The following is a 22,978-nucleotide window of genomic DNA, read 5'->3' on the forward strand; positions in this document are numbered from 1 at the left end:
TTAATATGATTCTAAATCAAAATTGAATTTATTTTTTTTAAAAAATTAATTATGAAATTTAATTAAAATCAAATTAAATTAAAATTAAATCCAGAATAAATCACCTCGCAGTCTGATCCTGCACTCCTTGAACCAAACACAAGCTCTTCAACCGCAGAGTTTAAGGATTTGGGTTCCAAAAATCAATTAAACCATGGCCATGTTTACCATCAAAGCTAACCTCATTGTTGAGGACTGTACTCCAGAGTACAACCCACAAAAGCGTCCGACTTCAAAACCCAAAACACAAGTATTGCCTCTTTGGGTGTGTTTAGATGAGGTGAAGGAGGATTTAATAAAATAAAATAAGATAAGATAAAAGAAAAGATATAAGATGAAAAAATAAAATAATAATTTTATTTATATTTATAGAGAAGATAATATAAATAAAAGTTTTATAATTTTATTTTATTTGATTAAATTATATTAAAAAATAAAATTAAAAATAAAAATTATAAAATTACTCTTTTTATAAACTTACTGTCTTATAATAAAAATAAATATTTTAAAATTTTTTTAAAATTAATATAAATAATATAAATAATATAAAAAATAAAATTTTTTTCAATCCACCCACCCACCAAATTTAAGGATTAGAAATTAGCAAATTTTGAGTATTTTTAACTCCCCAATAACCCCCAAAACCCTCTTTATACCTCAATCTCCATTTCAAACTTTCCCTTGCCATCGGAACACTCAATCCAAACAAACAAGGGTTAAACCCTAGCTCAGTATCCTCTGCTGCTTTCATCTTTATTTTCTCTTCCAGTTCCATGTATAGTAATGTAGATCAAAACTAAAACTAAGAAGAAGAAGAAGACCCATAGATCAAAACCTGTTAATGTCCTCACTTATGGCCTCTTTGGCAGTCTCTAAACCCTGCGAGTCACCAGATTTTCATTCCCCTACTTACTCAGTCCCCTCCATTTCTGCACTTTAACCCAAGAACCAATCTCCACTGTCACTGAAATCCTGCAACCTACCCTACAACCCCAATCCGAAACCGAGACGCCAAATGCGGCTCCAGAGAATCAAAAGCAGCAGCGAATCCTGCGAGCTAAGCGTCCGTACCTAAGAAAAATTAGAGGATAATGTACAGAATGATGGCCATGGGGCCTGGACGACCTAGTTGCAGAACTCGATCCGGGATTTGGTCCTCGACTTTGACCATTCTTTAGTCTTTAATGTTCTGTACGGTGCTTGTAACTCTGAGCGCCCGGGTTTGTTTGGACATGACCGTGAGAACCATATGAAGATCATTGAGATTTTGGGTCGAGCTTCGAAGCTCAATGTTCTGTACGGTGCTTGTAACTCTGAGCGCCCGGGTTTGTTTGGACATGACCGTGAGAACCATATGAAGATTATTGAGATTTTGGGTCGAGCTTCGAAGCTCAATGTTCTGTACGGTGCTTGTAACTCTGAGCGCCCGGGTTTGTTTGGACATGACCGTGAGAACCATATGAAGATTATTGAGATTTTGGGTCGAGCTTCGAAGCTCAATCACGCTCGTTGCCAAAGAAGGGTGTTGAGTGGGATGATGATATGTTTGTAGTGCTCATTGAGAGTTCAAGAAGCTGTTAAGATATTTCAGAAATGAATGAATTGGGTGTGAAGAGTTTATATGAAGAGTTAGGATGCTTTGTTTAAGGTGATTTTGAGGAGAGGGAGGTATATAATGGCTAAGTGGTTCTTTAATAAGATGTTGAGTGAAGGGATTGAGCCAACTAGCCATACTTAGAATATTATGCTTTGGGGTTTCTTCTTGTCATTGAGGGTCGGCAATGAGCTTTTATGAGGATATGAAGAGTAGAGGATATCCCTGATGTGGTTACTTATAATACGATGATCAATGGATATTATAGATTTAGAAAGATGGAGGAGGCAGAGAAGTTGTTTGTGGAGATGAAGGGAATGAATGTAGCTCTTACAGTTATTAGTTATACGACTGTAACTAATAATTCCATATTTTTGAGTTTGTTATCTAGCCAGTGCAGGGCTGGAGATTTGAGAGCTGCTGAGGATGTGCAAAAGGCAATGATACGATTGAGTATACCAACAGAGGCTGGCCATTATGGTGTTTTGATAGAAAATTTCTGTAAGGTTGAGGAGTATGATCGGGCAATGAAGTTTTTGGATAAGCTTGTTGAGAAGGAAATTATTTTGAGGCCACAGAGTACTTTGGAAATGGAGTCCAATGCTTATAATCGTATCTGTGCAGTAATGGGTAAACAGGAAAGCGGAAATCTTTTTCCGGCCCTTGATGAAAAAGGGCGTTCAGGATTCGAATGCGTTTAATAATTTGATCTGTGGGCATGCAAAAGAAGGGTCTTCTGATTCTGCTTTTGAAATTATAAAGATCATGGGTAGAAGAGGCATCCCTCGAGATGCGGATGCTTACATCTTGCTCATCAAGAGCTACCTGAGGAAAGTTAAGCCAGCTGATGCCAAGTTTAAGGATTTATAGAGAAGATAATATAAATAAAAGTTTTATAATTTTATTTTATTTGATTAAATTATATTAAAAAATAAAATTAAAAATAAAAATTATAAAATTACTCTTTTTATAAACTTACTGTCTTATAATAAAAATAAATATTTTAAAATTTTTTTAAAATTAATATAAATAATATAAATAATATAAAAAATAAAATTTTTTTCAATCCACCCACCCACCAAATTTAAGGATTAGAAATTAGCAAATTTTGAGTATTTTTAACTCCCCAATAACCCCCAAAACCCTCTTTATACCTCAATCTCCATTTCAAACTTTCCCTTGCCATCGGAACACTCAATCCAAACAAACAAGGGTTAAACCCTAGCTCAGTATCCTCTGCTGCTTTCATCTTTATTTTCTCTTCCAGTTCCATGTATAGTAATGTAGATCAAAACTAAAACTAAGAAGAAGAAGAAGACCCATAGATCAAAACCTGTTAATGTCCTCACTTATGGCCTCTTTGGCAGTCTCTAAACCCTGCGAGTCACCAGATTTTCATTCCCCTACTTACTCAGTCCCCTCCATTTCTGCACTTTAACCCAAGAACCAATCTCCACTGTCACTGAAATCCTGCAACCTACCCTACAACCCCAATCCGAAACCGAGACGCCAAATGCGGCTCCAGAGAATCAAAAGCAGCAGCGAATCCTGCGAGCTAAGCGTCCGTACCTAAGAAAAATTAGAGGATAATGTACAGAATGATGGCCATGGGGCCTGGACGACCTAGTTGCAGAACTCGATCCGGGATTTGGTCCTCGACTTTGACCATTCTTTAGTCTTTAATGTTCTGTACGGTGCTTGTAACTCTGAGCGCCCGGGTTTGTTTGGACATGACCGTGAGAACCATATGAAGATCATTGAGATTTTGGGTCGAGCTTCGAAGCTCAATGTTCTGTACGGTGCTTGTAACTCTGAGCGCCCGGGTTTGTTTGGACATGACCGTGAGAACCATATGAAGATTATTGAGATTTTGGGTCGAGCTTCGAAGCTCAATGTTCTGTACGGTGCTTGTAACTCTGAGCGCCCGGGTTTGTTTGGACATGACCGTGAGAACCATATGAAGATTATTGAGATTTTGGGTCGAGCTTCGAAGCTCAATCACGCTCGTTGCCAAAGAAGGGTGTTGAGTGGGATGATGATATGTTTGTAGTGCTCATTGAGAGTTCAAGAAGCTGTTAAGATATTTCAGAAATGAATGAATTGGGTGTGAAGAGTTTATATGAAGAGTTAGGATGCTTTGTTTAAGGTGATTTTGAGGAGAGGGAGGTATATAATGGCTAAGTGGTTCTTTAATAAGATGTTGAGTGAAGGGATTGAGCCAACTAGCCATACTTAGAATATTATGCTTTGGGGTTTCTTCTTGTCATTGAGGGTCGGCAATGAGCTTTTATGAGGATATGAAGAGTAGAGGGATATCCCCTGATGTGGTTACTTATAATACGATGATCAATGGATATTATAGATTTAGAAAGATGGAGGAGGCAGAGAAGTTGTTTGTGGAGATGAAGGGAATGAATGTAGCTCTTACAGTTATTAGTTATACGACTGTAACTAATAATTCCATATTTTTGAGTTTGTTATCTAGCCAGTGCAGGGCTGGAGATTTGAGAGCTGCTGAGGATGTGCAAAAGGCAATGATACGATTGAGTATACCAACAGAGGCTGGCCATTATGGTGTTTTGATAGAAAATTTCTGTAAGGTTGAGGAGTATGATCGGGCAATGAAGTTTTTGGATAAGCTTGTTGAGAAGGAAATTATTTTGAGGCCACAGAGTACTTTGGAAATGGAGTCCAATGCTTATAATCGTATCTGTGCAGTAATGGGTAAACAGGAAAGCGGAAATCTTTTTCCGGCCCTTGATGAAAAAGGGCGTTCAGGATTCGAATGCGTTTAATAATTTGATCTGTGGGCATGCAAAAGAAGGGTCTTCTGATTCTGCTTTTGAAATTATAAAGATCATGGGTAGAAGAGGCATCCCTCGAGATGCGGATGCTTACATCTTGCTCATCAAGAGCTACCTGAGGAAAGTTAAGCCAGCTGATGCCAAAACGGCTTTGGATGCTATACTTGAAGATGGGCATGTCCCAGATTCGTCAGTGTAATGGAGAATCTGTTTGAAGATGGGAGGGTTCAAACTGCTAGCCGTGTTATGAAGAGTATGGTGGATAAGGGGGTAAAGGAGAATATGGATTTGGTAGCTAAGATTTTCGAAGCTTCCCTCATGAGAGGTCATGTCAAGGAAGCCCTGGGACGAATTGAGCTATTAATGCATAGTGGGTGTCATGTCAATTTTGATGATCTTCTGTTTGTTCTTAGTGAGATAGGCAAGACCATTGCTGCTCCTAAGTTGTTTGATTTTTCATTAGAGAGGGACTTTAATGTAGACTTTAAATGCTATGATAAAGTGTTGGATGCCCTTAATGCATATTCAAGACTGTAAAATCATGGAGAAAGGAGGGGTCACAGATTGGAGTAGCTGTGATGATTTGACTAAGAGCCTTAATCAGGATGGTAACACAAAGAAGGCTGATATTCTCTCAAGAATGATAAAGGGAGGGGAGAAATCTCGTGAAAACAAGAAATTAAAGAAACAAACTTCTTTTGCTGTTTAATTTATACTTTAGGATCATAGAAGATGGATGGCTTTGATCATATTTGTTGCTAGTCTCAACCTTGAAATTAGTCTTTATACTCATTTTGATTTTTATGTAGTTATTTTAATCTGGTTTTTGAACTCTAAAATCAAGTGAACTAATGTAATGGATAGCTGGTTGCAGTGAAGGGTATAGTTTATAAAGTTTTTCTTATGACTAAGGAATGGCTATGCTTGGAAGATGGCCATTAATGGTTTGCATCTTATCATCCCATACTTTCAAGTTCTAACCTTCTCTTCTCTATCCAACAGCCTAAATTTTTTTAAGAAAATTAATTATGTAAAATGTTCATTTTATTTCTATTCTACTTTTTTGAATTTCCTTTTTTTAATTATTGTTAATATTATTTTTAAAAATATTTAATATAAAATATTAAAATTTTTTTCTTAATACTTGTGACTTTTTTTTTATATGACTAACTCTATCATTATACATATAATTCAAAAAGTAATTACATATTTTATATTAAAAAAATTATTTTTTTGCAATTGTTTTTCGTATTATGCACCATTATTATTTTTATTCACTTTATGATATTAATCTTTCTAATGAAATTATATGTTACTAATAATCACAAAAAATTTCAAATATTTATAGGATGAATATGATCATAAATAAATTTTCTTAATTTTACACTTTGTATTTTCTTGAAATATTCATAATTTTTAAATTCTGTCATAATTATATTCTTTAATATGTTTGGATGAGTTACACTCTTTTCTTTTCATTTATCAGAAATACATTTTTTTTACATTATACTTAAAATTAAAATTATTTATCTATAATTTAAATTAAATTTTTATTAAATTATTATTTTAAATGATTATTGTATGATTGAGATTCTTTTATTAGAAATTATTGTGAATAATTTTTATTAGAAATTGTTTGATAATAATATCACAATATAAGTTTATGAATGTATTTTAAAATTTTAGTGCGATAAATAAATTGCAATAAAATATATATAAAAAAAAGAAGGAACACAATATTTGGTTGTATAAAAGCAGGTGTATTAATAAAAATAAAAAATAAAAAATAGAAGATAAAAGTCTTTAAATATTTCAAAATAATTAAAGAAAAAATAATAAAATATCTAATAAAAGCACATATTTCCAATTTTATAAATGTTTCTATATCTTTTTATGTTTATTTCCCCCTTATTTACTGTTTCTCAAATGTAGAATTTTTTTTACCACTCCCACTAATCTCGTTTTGATTTCAAACATCTAAAGCTCAATACAATATATATATTTTTTTAAAAAATCATAATTATCAATATTTTTATATTACATTTATATTTCTTCTCAACTAATATTTATACTAATAAAATTTCATCATATTTATATATTATTAAATAATCAATTTTTTTGTGATGAAGTGGTTACCCAAACTTGTCTATAGATATCGTGAACTCGGCAATTCCCTTTCCTCCCTGAAAATCTTATCCTCTCTATCCAGGTCTATTTTCTTACTAGTTCAGAGGAAGAACCATGTCTACAGCTGCGGCCTCTTCTCTAGTTCTCCCTTCTCTTCATCCTAAAACCCTGTTCCTTTGCAACCTCAACAAACCCACTTCTCTCTTTTTTGTCTCTCCCTCTTCCTCTTCTCTCAGGCTCCATGCCAAGGGCACCATTTCAATTACCGATTCACTTTTCCACTCTTTTGGAGCTCTCCGACTGCCCTTTTCCTCTCGCTTTGTTCCCAACGTCGCAGTTTCTTCTGAGTTCGGACAAGAAGAGGAGGTCTCGAGCGACGGAGATGAGCCCACTTTCTCTCCCGACCTCAAATTGTTTGTGGGTAATCTTCCCTTTAGCGTTGACAGTGCCCAGCTAGCTGGTTTGTTTGAAAGTGCTGGAAATGTCGAGATGGTTGAGGTATTTTTTTTTTGATGAAACCATTCAAATTTTGTGGCTTTTTAGTATAACTTACTATAGGATCTGTTTATAATTAGCTTTCTGAAAGTAACTTTTACTCCTCCTTTTACTATGGAAGCAAGCTTTGATTTGCTGAAGTCTTTTTATTTTTCTTTTTTTTTTTTTTTTTTTTTTTTTTTTTTTCTGGAAGGTAATATATGACAAAGTAACTGGGAGAAGCAGAGGATTTGGTTTTGTGACCATGTCATCTACAGAGGAAGCTGAAGCAGCTGCTCAGCAGTTCAATGGCTATGTATGTCGAATCATATTTTATCAATTTTTTGTGAATCTAATATGTTATGCATATTTGTGTATATGTGTGGATGGGTGACGTGGTTTTAAGACTACTTGGTTTTCTTTGAGACTATTTCCCAAATTGTTGAAATCGAAAGTAATATGTTGATGAAGGTAAACTTAGGGGAGCTGAAATTCATTTGAATTTATTTGTGGTGAATAATTGGTTGTATCCGACTAAATGTGGCCTTTCTGTCTTTACTGCTTGTGATAGGCTATATGCTTATATTCCATGATTAAGGTTATTGCGTTTGAACAAGTGTTTGTTACAATTGCAGGAACTTGAGGGTAGGTCGTTGAGGGTGAATTCTGGACCCCCACCCCAGAAGGAACCTTCTTTTTCTAGAGGCCCACGAGGTGGTGAAGCTTTTGATTCAGCCAACCGGTTGTATGTTGGCAACCTTTCTTGGAATGTTGATAACTTGGCACTTGAGACCTTTTTCAGTGAGCAAGGGAGGGTTTTGGATGCTAAGGTGGTCTATGACAGAGAGAGCGGTAGATCAAGGGGCTTTGGTTTTGTTACTTATAGTTCTGCTGAAGAGGTTGAAAATGCCATTGAGTCCCTGAATGGTGTTGTAAGTTTATTATTCTCTCTTTCTTGATGATATATATATTGTTCAAATAATCTTCGGGTTGACCGCTTATGCTGAATATGATTTGCTAGTTTTGAAACCAGGCTTTCAATGTTACTAATTCATAGTGCTATTTTTATTCATTTTTCCGTGTTTGTGGCTTCATGTGTCGGAATGTTTTGTTTTTCATTTGGATGATGAGCTTAGATCATATTTCATCATGCTGGCTCACTGAATGATACAAGAAATTTATGAGAATCTAATTTTGAAGTTAAATATTTCATGTATTAATTGTGTGATTAAATTATTTTTAATGTCAATCTGATGTCTTGTCATGGCATTTGTCAATGTGATTCCAACCATAAATAGCTGCAAGTTGATCTGTACTTTGTGAAATTTGTCTGGTGCAGGAATTTGATGGCAGACCAATTCGGGTCTCTGTTGCAGAAGCTAGACCAAGGCGTCAATTTTGAGCACAAAACCGTTCGTGTATTTCTTTGTGGAAGAATACTTCAGGCACCTTATCTGTTTGCATTTTTTTATCCATAAACATATCATTATGTGAAACTTAACTGATATCTGATCTATCTTCTAGCTCCCAGCTAGTTGTTTTTTTTTTATTTTTTTTTTTTGAGTGATTCTGATGAGACCATTGTTTGTTATTTGTATGGGCATGAGTGGTTGCAACCTTAAACCTTTAAGTTCTGTGACAGGGAATTGGGAGATGAGCAACTGCAATCTGTTGCTATATTGCTGTTCTTCAAACACATGCCGAATGATCCTTGTTCTTAAACTGCTTTTAGGAATGACAGCCTCGTGCTTCTTAGAAGTATGCATCTGGAATGAACAAGAGGCCTGCATTGAAATTTCTTGATGTATTTTTTGATCCTGATTAAAACTTTTATATTTATGCTATTTATAGAGTTAATGTATCAGTTATTTAGTTTGGCTTTCCCATACATATTTTGTTAGAAGAACACCTTTTGATTGAAATTTCTCCGCTTGAAAGAGGTTTTTTCCCTTCTATTTTTCCAAAGTTTACAGCCTTGTTGTAGGGGTTATAAAATCTACTACTCTCTCTCTCTCTCTCTCTCTCTCTCTCTCTCTCTCTCACAGATATGCAAAGGCAGGCCAGGCCATTTTCCAGGTGCAGCAGGTCCAATTAGGCCTGAAATCTTTATGCCTTTGTTCAGGCTCACGCGGAGGCTCATCCTGAGCAAAAAGACAGGTCTATGTCATTAGCAGGGTCCAGCCCATATCGAAAGTGGGTTTTTCTTTTAATGGGTTCGAGGTTCGACTGGCTGTGACTTGGTCGATGGAGATAAGGGCATTGCTGCCAAGAGGCAGAACCCAGATTCGACTGGAGCCACATCTCTTTCGAGAGTGGTTCACTCCTTTGTCGGTCATGCTGATACAAACAAAGCTTTCATTTTTTCAAAGCTAGTCATACATCTTATCAAATCTTAATTAGTATCCTTAATTACCACAAGTTTCGTGTCTTTTTCAAATTATTCTTCAAAATTGGAAATTTTCTGAAACTACAACAAAAGGTCAACCTGATGGCAAATACAAGCTGCAAGAGTACTAGCTAGCATATACCCTAATGTGTTTTTTCTTGTGTAAAACTTCATAGCTATTTAAATACTACATCAGGAAAGATCTGTTCCATTGAAATTAATTGTGGTGGAAAAGCCATTTCTCAAAGTACTTCTTCTTCATCTCCTTCATTTTCAGACACCATTTGAATGGTATGTATCAAACTATAGTATAGAAAATTAACATATTAAAAAAAATCTTTTAAAATTTCCTTTGGTACATTTCTTAAAAAATAAAGCCGTTAATGTTTGAACTCCTAATCTCCTACACTGGTCTTATTTTAAGTCGTACTAACTCATATTCTCGACCATTGTTATGGCAGATCAACTCATACAGGGCACAGCACTGATTATTGAGTACTGTATATGGCTTCTGGTGTATCGAGCGCTGTAAGGTCAACCGATTGAACTACTTATTCTTTTATGTATATGTATATATAAAAGCTAATTTGATCCATAAAAATCCATATTCTGGACCAAATTCATTGTTGAAAAGTGTTGTTCATTTTCAGCTTTCAAGATGTTGAAGTGGAAAAGATTAAACTACCCAGAAAAGTCATTGCAACCGAAACCTCAAATGAGGTTGAGAAGGTTTCAGTAGGCAAAAGTTTTCCCAGGAAAGTGCTTTCCAGAGTGTTTTCAGAAGATTATGAATATGATGCAGTGGAGAAGACAATACTGGATCCTCGAGGACCTGTCATAGACAAATGGAACAAAATTTTCTTTGCAGCTTGCTTAACTTCATTATTTGTGGACCCTCTTTTCTTTTTGCTGCCTCAAGTTGAGAACAATTGCATTCATGTGTCTACCAATCTTGAAGTAGCTTTTACAGTCATCAGGTCCTTAGCTGATGTAGTTTACATTTTCCACATTTTTGTTCGGTTTCGAATGGCTTATGTTGCTCCTTCCTCTCGGGTAATTGGAAGAGGAGAGCTGGTTGTAGATCCTGCAAAGATTGCTTCAAGATACCTTGACAGGGATTTTTGGTTTGACATGTTGGCTGCTCAACCTATTCCCCAGGTTTGTAACCTGCTATGTATGACAGTAAACCTATGCCTCATCATTTGATTGGAAATTGGCTTAAAATTTAGCCTCATGAAATTAATACTTCTTGTTTGGACTTTTTTTTTCAGGTGCTGACTTGGGCTGTGATGCCTAGTTTAAGAGGTTCATCAATGGTGCATACAAGAATTGTCATTCGAACCTGTATCATAATTCAGTATCTTCTAAGGCTATATCTCATTTTCCCTCTTTCATCTCAAATCAACAAGGCCACTGGTGTTGTCCTGGAAACTGCTTGGGCTGGGGCAGCTTATAATCTGGTGCTCTATATGCTGGCAAGCCATGTAAAAAAATAATCACAGTAGTTCTTTTTTTAATGAACAGAAACTTCTGATAAATTGTGCTGAATATACTTTGACTAATCATATTAATCATTATTTGAAAGGTCTTGGGATGCTTGTGGTACCTCTTAGCAATTGAACGGCAGGAACACTGTTGGAGAAAAGTTTGTAGTCTGGAACAAGGAGAATGCAATTATTCATTTATAGACTGCAGTTTTGTGGATGACCCTGGCAGAGTGTCCTGGTTAATATCAAGCAATGTCTCAAACCTATGTGATCCAAGTAGTGGATTCTTTGAGTTTGGCATCTATGGCGATGCATTGGCTTCTCAAGTTACATCCTCAAGCTTCTTCAAGAAATTCTTCTACTGCCTTTGGTGGGCGTTTCGGAATTTGAAGTGAGTTTCTAGACAAAAGACAACATCATGATTAGATGAACTGTTCAATATGTAATCGGACCCTGCAGTTCCTTGACTAGTTCTTTGCTCTCAATTTTGCAGCTCTCTGGGACAGGGACTCTCCACAAGCACTTACATTGGAGAAATAAATTATGCCATGATTGTGGGAATTGTTTCCTTGATGCTTTTTGGTCTGCTTATTGGAAATATGCAAGTGAGTCTGGCCATTAAACAAATCCTTTTGTTCTTGGAAGTTTGTTATGTTTCAGAAATTTCTGAACAAGCTTCTTGAGCCCGTTTTTATTTATGTTGACAGAGATATCTCCAGTCCAGCAGTGCACGACTGGAACAATGGAGGACCTTCAAGACTGATGCAGAGAGATGGATGCGTCACAGGCAGCTGCCTCATGAAATGAAGGAGAGCGTTCGAAGATATAATCAACACAGATGGTGTGCAACTGGAGGAGTTGATGAAGAGGCTATACTGAAAAGCCTTCCCATGGATCTCAGACGCATCATCAAGCGACACCTCTGCCTCGATTTAGTTCGGAAAGCATGTTTTATCAGCTTTCTATTCTCTTAATTAACCAGTTTACCGTTCCATTGAATAGCCTAATTTGATTCTGAAATCTGAACTTGTGCCTATGAATATGACAGGTACAGCTCTTTAATATGATGGATGAGCAGATGCTTGATGCAATATGTGAAAGGCTGAAACCTTGTCTATATGATCAAGGAACTTGCCTGGTTCGTGAAAGTGATCCTGTCAATGAGATGATTTTCATTATCAGAGGTCGCCTAAACTCTTACACCACCAATGGTGGGCGTGCCGATTTCTTCAATTCATGCGTTATTGCTCCTGGTGACTTCTGTGGGGAGGAATTGTTAACCTGGGCATTAGACCCTCGTTCAAATTCGAACATTACCCTCCCTTTGTCTACACGAACAGTTATTGCCATTACTGATGTTGAAGCTTTCGCGTTAATTGCTGAGGACTTGAAGTTTGTAGCATATCAATTCCGTAGGCTGAACAGCAAACAACTGAGGCATGTATTCAGGTTTCACTCTCTGCAGTGGAGGACATGGGCTGCTTGCTTCATACAAGCAGCATGGTTTCGGTATAAAAGAAGGAAGGAGGAAGCTGAGTTGAATAGGATTAAGACAAGTATGAGTGGAGGGAAAAAGGAGCGGACATGTTCATCATCCTTGCTTCAAGTGGCTACTAACTTCACTATTTATGCATCAAAATTGGCTGCAAGCACTAGGAGGGGTGGACCAAAGCCAGAAGAACCTGATTTTACGGATGAAAAATAAACATTTCAATAATATGTTTTAGATGCCTCTTTCCAATGTGATCTGAATGATCTGATCTTCCTCAAAGCCTACAATATGGGAACTCTAGCATAGCATTCTTATGGTTATGTTGAGATATGTAGGCCTTGAATTTTATATTATAATGATCATCATCACATGTAATGTAGAAGAATAATAAATAGAGAAGTCGGCTCAGGCTAATGAAGTCTCAAGTTCAAATCTCAATGTTGTTTCAACTTTTAATACCCATAATCGAAATCTTAGGTTCAACTTTGTAAAATATATTAAAAAAGAAGGATGAATATCTAGGATATGAAATCACAAATTTGTGCCTGCTAATGAAAAGGATGAACAAGGTACTGAATTCATTTATTTATTTATTTATTATTCTTCTTTGCCGGGAAAAGAAGTTTGCTATATTTCAATTTAGTGCCTTCAACTTTTATTTCAAGTGTGGTACCTTAGAAACTTGGAGACAGAGAAGACAACCAAACAAAACGATACACATCCTATAACCCATTTACCCAGGTCAATTTTAGGCTTCTGGTTTGCAGATCAAACAAGCAACTAAAACTTAGCCCAAATATATTACCTTTATTCCTAAGGCTGAACCCATATGACTAATACTAGCTATTTGGATTCATCTAAAAGTGGCACAGGACTAAAAAGTCTGTAGTTGGACAGTTCTTGATTTGGGCTCCTTCACTCTGTTTTGCAGACTCCACAAAAATCATTATTTTGAGGTCAATGAATCTGTTTGAACCTTTTATGTCCATAACCTATGACTTGAAGCCGAAGCCAAAGAGAAGTATATATATATATATCTTTTTCTCTCCAATATTTTTGGACAATGTGGTAGGTTCTCTCAATTTCTAAGAATAAAGTGCCTCATAGTCTCAGAATAGATAGCAAACCCTAATTTGCCCTAGTTCACTTTTTTCATCCATTCTCTGACTTAACACATGGGTAATCATCTACTAGTCATGATTTTAAGCACACATAAAAGGCATAGCCTCAAAGTTGGGAATTCTTGCATGATATATGGAAAATTACAAACTCAAAAGGGAGGGAAAAATATTTGAGATGATATATTTATTTTATTATTTTTTGAAATTTGGGCTGTGATTATATTGTGGGAATATAGAGCTGAGATTGGTAGACAAATTGATCAGGATGTAGCATAAAATGGCAAAAAAAAAGTGGGACAAGATCAATGAAAGGTTAAAAACTATGATGAACCCCAGAAACATAGTCAGAGTCCTCCATATTTCTCTGCAACTTTCAACCCTTTTTTTTTTAAAAAAATAAATTTTTATAGTTTAATAATTAGTTATTACGGTTGTCTAGGCATGGTCCCACTCACCAAGTCACACTTGAACCATGCCTTTTGTTTTGTGGACCTTCTCAATTAGTCAGCAGAGATTGGCCCACTTTGACTGTTTTTTCAGTCTTCTTATTTCTTTTTTCCTACAAAGATTTTTCAATTTCCCTGTCCAAGAATTAGATTTCAATTACTAACAGCTAAGCCTCAATCTTAAACTAACAATTTTCTTTCTCCGTATATGAAGTTTCCAGCAAGTCATGCCCTTAGAAGAAACCAAACAATATCAAGTAGCTAACTGAGTGGCAATGGACAGGGACCACTGTAATGGCAGTAGTTTTGGAAAAATGGGATGAATGTTGATGATTAACTGTAGAGAGTCAGAGACAAGTGATCCTTACGGATCATTAATCTTTTATTGCTTCTTTGTAAAGCAAACAATTAACTCAAAACCCACCACAAGCTATTTATGATTAACTCAAAACAATTAACTCAATCTCAATCGAATAAAGTTTGTTTGGATCTTTATCATATGTGATGCACTCTTCTTAAAAACATTGACAGGAAGGGATCATAGCTAACTATAGTGAGATGGAAGGACAAGTTTCGTGTGACCAAAATTTCCTATGCAAAACTTTTCAGTTGTGAAAACAAGCTATAATTAAGATCACTGGTATTGGTAAATGATGAAATTGCTAGTTAGAAACCAAGTATATATCTATATCATCCCACTTAGTGTCGCTTATATTTGTGTCCAAGACAATAATAGAGCCAATCAAGGGATCAGAATGCATGCTTTCAAGAAAACACCAACAAGAAACTCAAAGCATAAATGACATACGGTGTTATATAATGTGGGGCCAAGATTGAGGCTATGATGATGGGAAGGGAACCTATGGGAAACTGATCATTATGGGCAGTAGTCCCCGGTGTTATAATTGTGTCCCAAGTTCAGGACACACTGGGATTTAAGGAAACCACGTTGCCTCTTCTCGTGTCCCTAACTCCACCATTTATCTTTCTTCCACTTCCTTCCATAAGCATTATTCAATTATTGGCTACTGTTTTTGCAGTTAAATGAGGGGGGGAGAGGGTTGAAGTTTAAGAACTCGAGTTTAAATCTCTTTCATATTGGATGTCTCACATTGAAAGCAAACAAAAAAGAACAAGAGAATATATAGCAATGAGAAATCAAATTAAATTGGCTTCAGTCATTTTAGTGGAGTCGATTTCAAACTCAATATATGAGTTATGCTGACAATTATTCGCACTCTGTGATATTTATATTGTGAAAGAGATATAACTAGCCCCACAATTATTATCTCAGCCTACTCTTTCCTTTCTTTATTGTTCTCCTGCAATCTTCTTTCATCTGCATTCCCATGGCTGCCTCCGCTTGCAGAATTGATGCCTCTTTGCCCTCCTCAATTCATCATGCTCTCCATCTGCATCATCATTGCATCCTCATCAAAACCGCTTTAATTTGATTCCTCCAATCGTCACTTCAAAGTTGTTCATGTCAACGTATCGCCTATTAATCTGCCTCGTAATCCTATGGATTATTCCTTCTTGCAGAGGTCACATTGAGAAGTGGAAGTGAAAGCAACAAGCGTAGTGTTTACTTGGATGGTAGCAGACAACAACCCATAGTTGGAAGTGTCCTGTGGCCATATTGTAGGGGTCACAATTCACAAGCTTCTATGGAAAAACAGAGAACATGGTTGGCAATATCCAAAGGAGAGAGATGTTGTCGTAATCTAATAATTCTGTAGTTGATTAAAGAGGTTATCCAGTTTGACTTAAATTAACAGTCGGATACTTTTAAGAAACAGCTTTGCTGAGTGCTGCATTCTGCCGTATGTCAAGTGGGGTTGTGGAAATTGAATCTCTTCTACTTTCCTTAATCAATTAATTAATTAACCAAAGATTAAACTCTAACTTGTCATCTAATTCTTATATTTTATCATAATTGACCACTACATTATAATCTCACCTAATTAAGAATGTGGAGAGTAATTAAATATATTTTTCAATTAGGTTAATTCTTGGGATTACTCTAGCTAAATCTTGTAGGTCACCCTCAAATGAAAGCCCCCATTACAACATGTTAATAGAGAAAGCGTGTCCACCGCCATAGTTTTTCTTGTAAAGGAAAAAGTATGTAACTTTTTCTCACGTTCAAGGAAAATATATAGAAGCATGCATGAAGTCAAAAGAAGCTTAATGAAGAGTTCAAATAGCAAAACTTATTGACTGGTTTTATAAATTGGGAATGGAAAGAATCCAAGCTTTTAGAGAATGGTGTGCAATGATTGATGGGTTTAAGCTTTTGGGTTGCATGCAAAGATGTTAAAAAGTTGCCATAGAATGTTACTGAGAATGATCTTTTTGATTTAGGGAGAAGAGAAGTACTTTTCAAGTTTTAACCAATGTATAGCAAAAGCAAAGTAGGTAATTAACATTGATCATGTGGCCACCAATGAATTGCTTTGATTTCTTTCTTTCTATGTTGGATGCATAGGAGAATTCCCCCAATTTAATGAGGGAAACAAGAGGGAATTAAGGAGACTCTCTCTTCACTTTAGCCAAAGATCAAACCACCAGAAATTAGGCTTTTCTTTGTGTCTGTTGCTCTACAATGTATATCAACATGACATCATATTTTCTTTTCCAATGAAAAAAAAAAAAAAAATATATATATATATATATATATATATTTAAAAAAAGCTTATCACACCTACCTAAAAAGTCTTTTTAAAATTTGAACATTAATAATTGCAATTTTTTCAAACTGAAACTTAGAAAAAAAAAATTATCATCCTCTTATTTAAGGATTTGAATTTCAACCCAATAATTATTTCAATTTGTAAGTGACATATTGATTAAAATTTAAATCACAATATTATTATTTTTTTTATAAGAAAAGTGGTAACTAAGCTTGATACTTTTTAAGTGAGTGATATGCATTTAGCCATTGGACCAAGTTATATCAGACAAAATATTTATTCTATCATTTAAATTTTAAATCTATTTCTTTGTATAAATTTAAATTATGATTCAATTTAATGTGATTTAAATAAAATATTTTATGAGATTTATGATAATAATATCTAAATATAAATATTATTAATTGAGAGTTTGGATAAATTTATTAAAATTAAACTTTAGAGAATTATGAGTAATTGTATGCAGTGAATTTTTTTTTTTTTGTCTCTCTATTGAGGTAAGTTTTAAAGTCAAAAGGATACGGAAATGATGATGCAATATCAAGCAAAAGAGGAATATAAATAAAGAGAAGAGGGTGACAGAATCCCCAGTAGGCAGTGCCGAGGATGAATTTGTAGCTCTAGATGGAAGGATGCATGGGTGCATCTTGTTTATTTCTCCTCTCAGAACTTGGATTTGGCAAATTATATACGATGCATTTCAATTATTATATTTGCTCCTTTCCTTATATTATTATTATTATTATTATTATTATTATCTTTTCCCACACCAATACAATTGCTAATGCCATCACCATCTCTTCATATTTCGATTAGATGCCAACAACTCTTTGCCAAACATCCTTCTTTCTATCTCTTTTACAAATTATATTATTCATTTAATAGAAAATTTTTTATTAAAAATAATATTAAATTTATTTTTAAAAAATATAAAATTTTGATTTAAATTTTTGTTTAATTTTAATTAAAATTTAAAAATATAAAAATAACGGGTATAAATTATTATTATTATTATTATTATTATTATTATTATTATTATTATTATTATTTAAGGATGTATTTATTCCGATTGCAACAGAATAATTGTTTTCTTGTCCGATTATTCGTAATTTTTTTTTTTCAAAGAAAAATGTAACCTGGGATGCCTAAGGCCTAGGGGGACAAAACGTGATGACTGCCACCCTCATACTAGTCCAGAAAGCCACAAAAACAAGAATTCTTAAAAAAAAAAAAAAAAAAAAGATTTCAAGATAATTTTTGGTGATGTTAGCTCAAATACTGTAAGGCGTTCGCTCATCGGTCAAGAAAAAAGGCACTCAGTTCAATAAAATACAAATATTCACCCACTAGATGGGTAAAAAAACATTCGCCCAAATCATGGTTGCCCAAAAGGTACAAGAGGCATTCACATATGAAAGGTCTTCTCCTCCTAAATATATGATTCTGAAATACTTACATGACGATTTAGAATTTTGGCCGGAATTTGACTCTTACACCAATAAAGGAGTTTGAGATATTCAGAATTAACTCCTATTATAGCACTCCTAATTTCAATGAGAGTCTAAGTGATGTACATACACATGTATATATATATATATATATATATATATGAAGATTGACAAGTGCACGGCTATTCTTTTTCTATTCTATTAATTCTATTACTATTCTTTAGAATCTAAATATTAATTTGGGTGTCGGAGTGTTAGTTAATTTTTTATATCTGTAGAGATTTATGTGACAGCATCAATTTTTATTTAATATAAATATGAAAATATTTAAATTATATATATATATATATATATATATATATATATATATTAGTAAACAGAATAGATAAATATAATTTTTTATAAACAATAATTTTATTAATAAAATTGATCAGAAAAAATTTAGCATAGAATATTGATTTAAGTTTCCACCCAAAAAAAAAATCAACTCAGAGCAAAATTATGCCAAGTGAAAGGCGATGACAGAAGTACAAAAGAAAACTAAGATGACATCTAGATGAAATGTAAAGAATGCCATACACATGGGGAACATTTTCTAATGGGAATATATACATTTTAATTATATTTCTTTAATATAATGATGGAACATTTTAATTTTAGTCCTCCAATATTTGTTTTATAGGCTATAAATAATACAATGGCTATACCCTTAAATATAGACATGTGAAGGCTAATTAATTAGTCTCTAACATAGCATTCCACTTTCCATTTTTTATAGGTTGCTTGCATAATTATTAAATTTCATTTAAAGAAAAAAAAACTTGTGTATGTAAAATATTTACAATATAACTTTACAATAATTTAGCAAAATAAAACGAGACAATTTATAAGGCAACTTAAAAAAAAAAAAATCTAAGTCATATATAATATATTAGGATAATTTATTATTTAATTTTTAGATTTTGACTGATATTATAATTTGATTTTATATTTTAGAAATTAAATGGTTTAATCTATCATTTATATTTTCGTCAAAATTAGAGATTATTACATCTAATTTTATTTTACTGGTAGTTTAAGTGAAAAGAAAAATATATACTTTATTAATTGAATTAAGAAAAATTTACTATTTGATCACTAAATTTCAATCAATATTATAACTTAATTATTGTATTTTGAAAATTAAATGATTTAGTCCTTACATTTGATAATTGCTGAAATTATTAGAATTTATTTTTTTTATAATTGAAGGAAAATATAAGTGAAAGACTAAATCATTCAATTTTTAAAATATAAGGACTAAATTATAAGATCAATCAAACTCTAAGGACCAAATAATAAATTTTTCTTAATTAAATAAATAATATATTTATCTTTTCACTTAATCTAACAAAAATATTAGATAAAAGACTTCTGATTTTAATAAAAGTATAACTGAGAAATTAAATTATTTAATTTTTAAAATATAAATATTAAATTATAATTTTGATCAAAATTAAGAAATCAAATAATAAATTTCTCAAAATATTTTTTTTCCAATATATAACAACCTCATATATATATATATATATATATATATATATATTTTTTTTTTTTTTTTTTTCTGGAATCAACCTTATGATCAGAACCCAACATTTTCAATTGTAAAATTTTTAGAATTTGACATTTGAAAGTGACTGAATATTGAAATTCAGGTTGACTATGATTGCATGTTGATAAAATAATATAGCAAACTTTCCATGAGCATGAAAGGATGGAAAGGAGCCATGAAAAATTGAAGACGACAGAGCTCAAGTGTGCATGAATATAGATATTGTACAACGTGAAATATGACTTTTCTTGTTGGCAGATGAATAATGAGTGAAGTATAGACTGCATTGGGCGGACGTGTCATCAGAGGGATACGAAGCAAATTATATCATCACTGGACAAAATGGTACACATCCAACAACAAAGTTGAATGAATGAATGAATTTGCCAGGCTTTGGCTCAAACGTGAGTGCCTCTGATTATGCACTGCATTGAGAGTGACGTACAGATTGACATATTTGCTTGCTTCCTTCCTTCTCCCATTTCTCAATGCCTTTGGCTACGTATCACTTGCCCACTTGGGACAAAAGCTTTTGCAATCTTTCTATATGAATCATTTGCTTTGCTCCCTTAAATTTACCGAAATTCATATAAGAAAAACTTTTATTAACTAAGAGATATATATATATATAGCTCAACGGTATTGTAATCAAATGATAATTATTTTCTTTTTCATTCGATGTAGATAAAAATTTCAATCAGGAATTGAAAATTTTACAGTCTTGAAGATTATTTTAGTGAATTAAAACATAAATATGAAATAAGAAAATGAAGGGAAATAAATGATAGCTTTGCTCGGGTGTTGTTAGGACTAGAAAATGAATGACATATCTTTTGTTAATATCTCATGTTAATTTGAGATAAGGGTAATGTGACTTTATATAATTTTAGACACTCTTACCCCTTAAGTTATTTTTTAGTGATGAGTTAGATTTAGCCTATTTTATTAAGAGAGCATCAGAGTCTCTCCAACCAATGTTTGGACTTCCTATAAGTATTTTACGCTATAAGTGTTTTACGCTCTAAGTGTTCAATCTTGACCGTGAGAGAATGTATTAAGATTCTACGTTGGTTTGGAACAGAGATAATGTGTTCTTTTTATGGCCTTAGGCACTCCTCTCCTCTTAAGCTAGCTTTTGGGATGAGTTAGGTCTGATTATTTTTTTAAGATTATATCAGAGTCTCTCTAATTAATATTTAAATCTCCTGTAAGTGTGTCATATAAGAGATATATTACCTCTATTCAAATACAATGTGATATCTTAACATCTTTACCCCCTTCACCACCTTACTGTGCTCACCAGCTAGCTTCCTGCAAAACCCACTGCCCATGATAGTTTCAGACAAGTTCTTATAATAATTTCTATAGCTGATTTGTCAAGTTAATTAATTAATTAATTAATTACTGTGATCTTTATGATAAAAATTCAAGAAATTGACATTTTTATAATTTTTTTTAAATGAAAAAATCCTGGTGCTTAGTAATTAGAAAAATAGAATAAGAAAAGAAATATATATACAAATACGTACACATGGCCATAGGGCACTCAGCCACTCAACATATATGTAAATACAAGCCACACAAGCAAGCAAACGCAAAAAAACATGGGTCAAATGCGCATGCGAGCATGCAGGAGTTACACAATTAATTAAATGAGTAAAATGCTCAATCCCCCATTAAGAATAGTAATTATTAGTATTTCTATACTTAGGTTGTGGGCATGAGGTAAACGGAACATTATAATAATAAAAAGGTATTTTAAGCAATAGATTGCAGCAGCCAAAAAGGCCCAATTTGGGGATTAGGGAACCTAAGCCAGTTAAAAAATATAAAATTGTGTTTTCAGATTCTCAAGTATATACTTAAATTTTTAAATCAAATAATTTCTTAATATAATATTAAAATTTCTCATATCAAAAAATTTAAAATTGAAATTGAGACACCCATTAAGTAGGTTAAAAATATAAAAAATATTTTTTAAAACTCTCGTTTATGAGTTTAAATTATTATAAGGCATTTAAGTTAAATATAAAATTTGAGTAAATTTTTTGCTATTGAATTAATTTTTAGAGTGTAATTAGGTCAAATATATTTTTTTATATTAGAAGTTATCCTATTTTAATATTAAGTCACTCACAAATATATTTACTTATAAATTTCTTATTTTATATATTTATTTTCTTAAATTAACTTTTAAAATTGAGTTAGACCTATTTAAATGATTTATTTATAACTGCAATGTAAATTTAGTAACATGATTTCAGTTCCTGTAATCCTAGCAACAACTTAATTAAGCAATACCCAACAAACATAATGAAAAATTAGCAAGTGGGTTAATGAGAAAATGGTTTAAAATTGGATTTTTAAATGTGGGTTTTTGGAGCGACGGATGTGAATGGTGGAGAAGAGGCAAATGCAATTAGTGGCAGTATTCTGGAGCTAGGAGGGAGTAGTGTGGGGCTATGGGAATGGGAAAGGGTAGGGAGGTGTGAAATAAAAATGAAATGTTTCCCAAGCATAAAACAAAAGTGTGTAGGAGGGGTGGGTGGATGAGGCTACAAGGTGATATGCCATCACCCCACTTATGTTCTTATTTCAATCATCAATGCACAATGCTCTATATACCATTATCTCATGCTTTCTGAATTCTACCCATACTTCCTCTCAGATTGTTATATGTTTTGTGCGTGTGTTGTGTGAAAAATAAAACATTTTAATTTTTGCCCTTAAAAAATTTGTACCCATATCATATTGTCCATAGATAATCTTTAAATTAAGTTGTTGATGCAATAAGTAAGAAAAAAGAAAAAACCTAATTAAGGATATTGATTACCTAATGAGATATAATATCATCTCAATCAAAATATTAATGATAACTCAAAATGTTATTTGTTATAGTAGACGCATATACAATTGCACAATTATAGTATATATAAAAAAAAGAATAATATAAGATTTACGTGATTCTACCGTAAGATTTATATCCATAGATAAAATAGACAAAAAATTACACTATAATGAAAAAGAATAATATACAATTATTCAGAATTCTCAAATCCTAACATTAGTGTATTTCTCAAATATTTCATAAATCTGTCATAAAAGATAGAATATTATAATATTTGTACTAATTTAATATCTCGCATTCCCCAACAAGATTAGTGATGGATTTCAGAATTAAATCCGAACACAATTTAAATCTATGAAAATATATTTAAAATTTAAATTACATAAAATAACATTGTTAATAATAAAAAATAGATAAAAATATATAAA

The 22,978-nt window shown here is 33.1% G+C and overlaps 3 protein-coding genes and 1 pseudogene across 5 annotated transcripts; all 4 read left to right on the top strand.

Moving 5' to 3' along the window:
- Window positions 1-657: 657 nt before the first annotated feature.
- On the top strand, window positions 658-2,479 carry LOC131179987 (pentatricopeptide repeat-containing protein At2g37230-like). Its single transcript, XM_058147508.1, has one exon. It carries the CDS (start codon window positions 1,882-1,884, stop codon window positions 2,332-2,334), a length of 453 nt encoding a protein of 150 aa, XP_058003491.1. The 5' UTR covers window positions 658-1,881; the 3' UTR covers window positions 2,335-2,479.
- Window positions 2,480-2,749: 270 nt separating this feature from the next.
- LOC110649952 (pentatricopeptide repeat-containing protein At2g37230-like) lies at window positions 2,750-5,348 on the top strand (annotated as a pseudogene).
- A 1,231-nt stretch (window positions 5,349-6,579) lies between these two features.
- Window positions 6,580-8,991, top strand: LOC110649942 (29 kDa ribonucleoprotein A, chloroplastic). 2 transcript variants are annotated; one of them, XM_021804708.2, is made up of 5 exons: window positions 6,580-7,062; window positions 7,253-7,354; window positions 7,674-7,970; window positions 8,378-8,483; window positions 8,681-8,991. In XM_021804708.2, exons 1-4 carry the CDS (start codon window positions 6,679-6,681, stop codon window positions 8,438-8,440), a joined length of 846 nt encoding a protein of 281 aa, XP_021660400.2. In that variant the 5' UTR covers window positions 6,580-6,678; the 3' UTR covers window positions 8,441-8,483; window positions 8,681-8,991. The 2 variants fall into 2 exon arrangements, with proteins under 2 accessions (XP_021660400.2, XP_058003493.1); XM_058147510.1 differs by having other exon boundaries at window positions 8,378-8,991.
- A 134-nt stretch (window positions 8,992-9,125) lies between these two features.
- Window positions 9,126-12,841, top strand: LOC110649926 (protein CNGC15b). Of its 2 annotated transcripts, XM_021804694.2 has the most exons (8): window positions 9,126-9,715; window positions 9,886-9,957; window positions 10,075-10,582; window positions 10,696-10,908; window positions 11,010-11,302; window positions 11,405-11,516; window positions 11,619-11,855; window positions 11,960-12,841. In XM_021804694.2, exons 2-8 carry the CDS (start codon window positions 9,929-9,931, stop codon window positions 12,614-12,616), a joined length of 2,049 nt encoding a protein of 682 aa, XP_021660386.2. In that variant the 5' UTR covers window positions 9,126-9,715; window positions 9,886-9,928; the 3' UTR covers window positions 12,617-12,841. The 2 variants fall into 2 exon arrangements, with proteins under 2 accessions (XP_021660386.2, XP_058003492.1); XM_058147509.1 differs by having other exon boundaries at window positions 9,126-9,952.
- The last annotated feature ends 10,137 nt before the right edge of the window (window positions 12,842-22,978 follow it).

This window comes from Hevea brasiliensis, chromosome 5 (assembly GCF_030052815.1).
Source record: "Hevea brasiliensis isolate MT/VB/25A 57/8 chromosome 5, ASM3005281v1, whole genome shotgun sequence".
In the NCBI taxonomy this organism is placed as follows: Eukaryota; Viridiplantae; Streptophyta; class Magnoliopsida; order Malpighiales; family Euphorbiaceae; genus Hevea; species Hevea brasiliensis.

What these genes read in the sequence shown, in the direction of transcription:
- LOC131179987 (XM_058147508.1), top strand. Translation starts at nt 1,882, where the DNA reads ATGATCAATGGATATTATAGATTTAGAAAGATGGAGGAGGCAGAGAAG.
- LOC110649942 (XM_058147510.1), top strand. Translation starts at nt 6,679, where the DNA reads ATGTCTACAGCTGCGGCCTCTTCTCTAGTTCTCCCTTCTCTTCATCCT. An exon ending in GAAATGTCGAGATGGTTGAG is followed by an intron (nt 7,063 to 7,252) that starts GTATTTTTTTTT and finishes TTTTTCTGGAAG; the next exon opens with GTAATATATGACAAAGTAAC. An exon ending in CTCAGCAGTTCAATGGCTAT is followed by an intron (nt 7,355 to 7,673) that starts GTATGTCGAATC and finishes TTACAATTGCAG; the next exon opens with GAACTTGAGGGTAGGTCGTT.
- LOC110649926 (XM_058147509.1), top strand. Translation starts at nt 9,879, where the DNA reads ATGGCAGATCAACTCATACAGGGCACAGCACTGATTATTGAGTACTGT. An exon ending in CTTCTGGTGTATCGAGCGCT is followed by an intron (nt 9,953 to 10,074) that starts GTAAGGTCAACC and finishes GTTCATTTTCAG; the next exon opens with CTTTCAAGATGTTGAAGTGG. An exon ending in TGGGCGTTTCGGAATTTGAA is followed by an intron (nt 11,303 to 11,404) that starts GTGAGTTTCTAG and finishes TCAATTTTGCAG; the next exon opens with CTCTCTGGGACAGGGACTCT.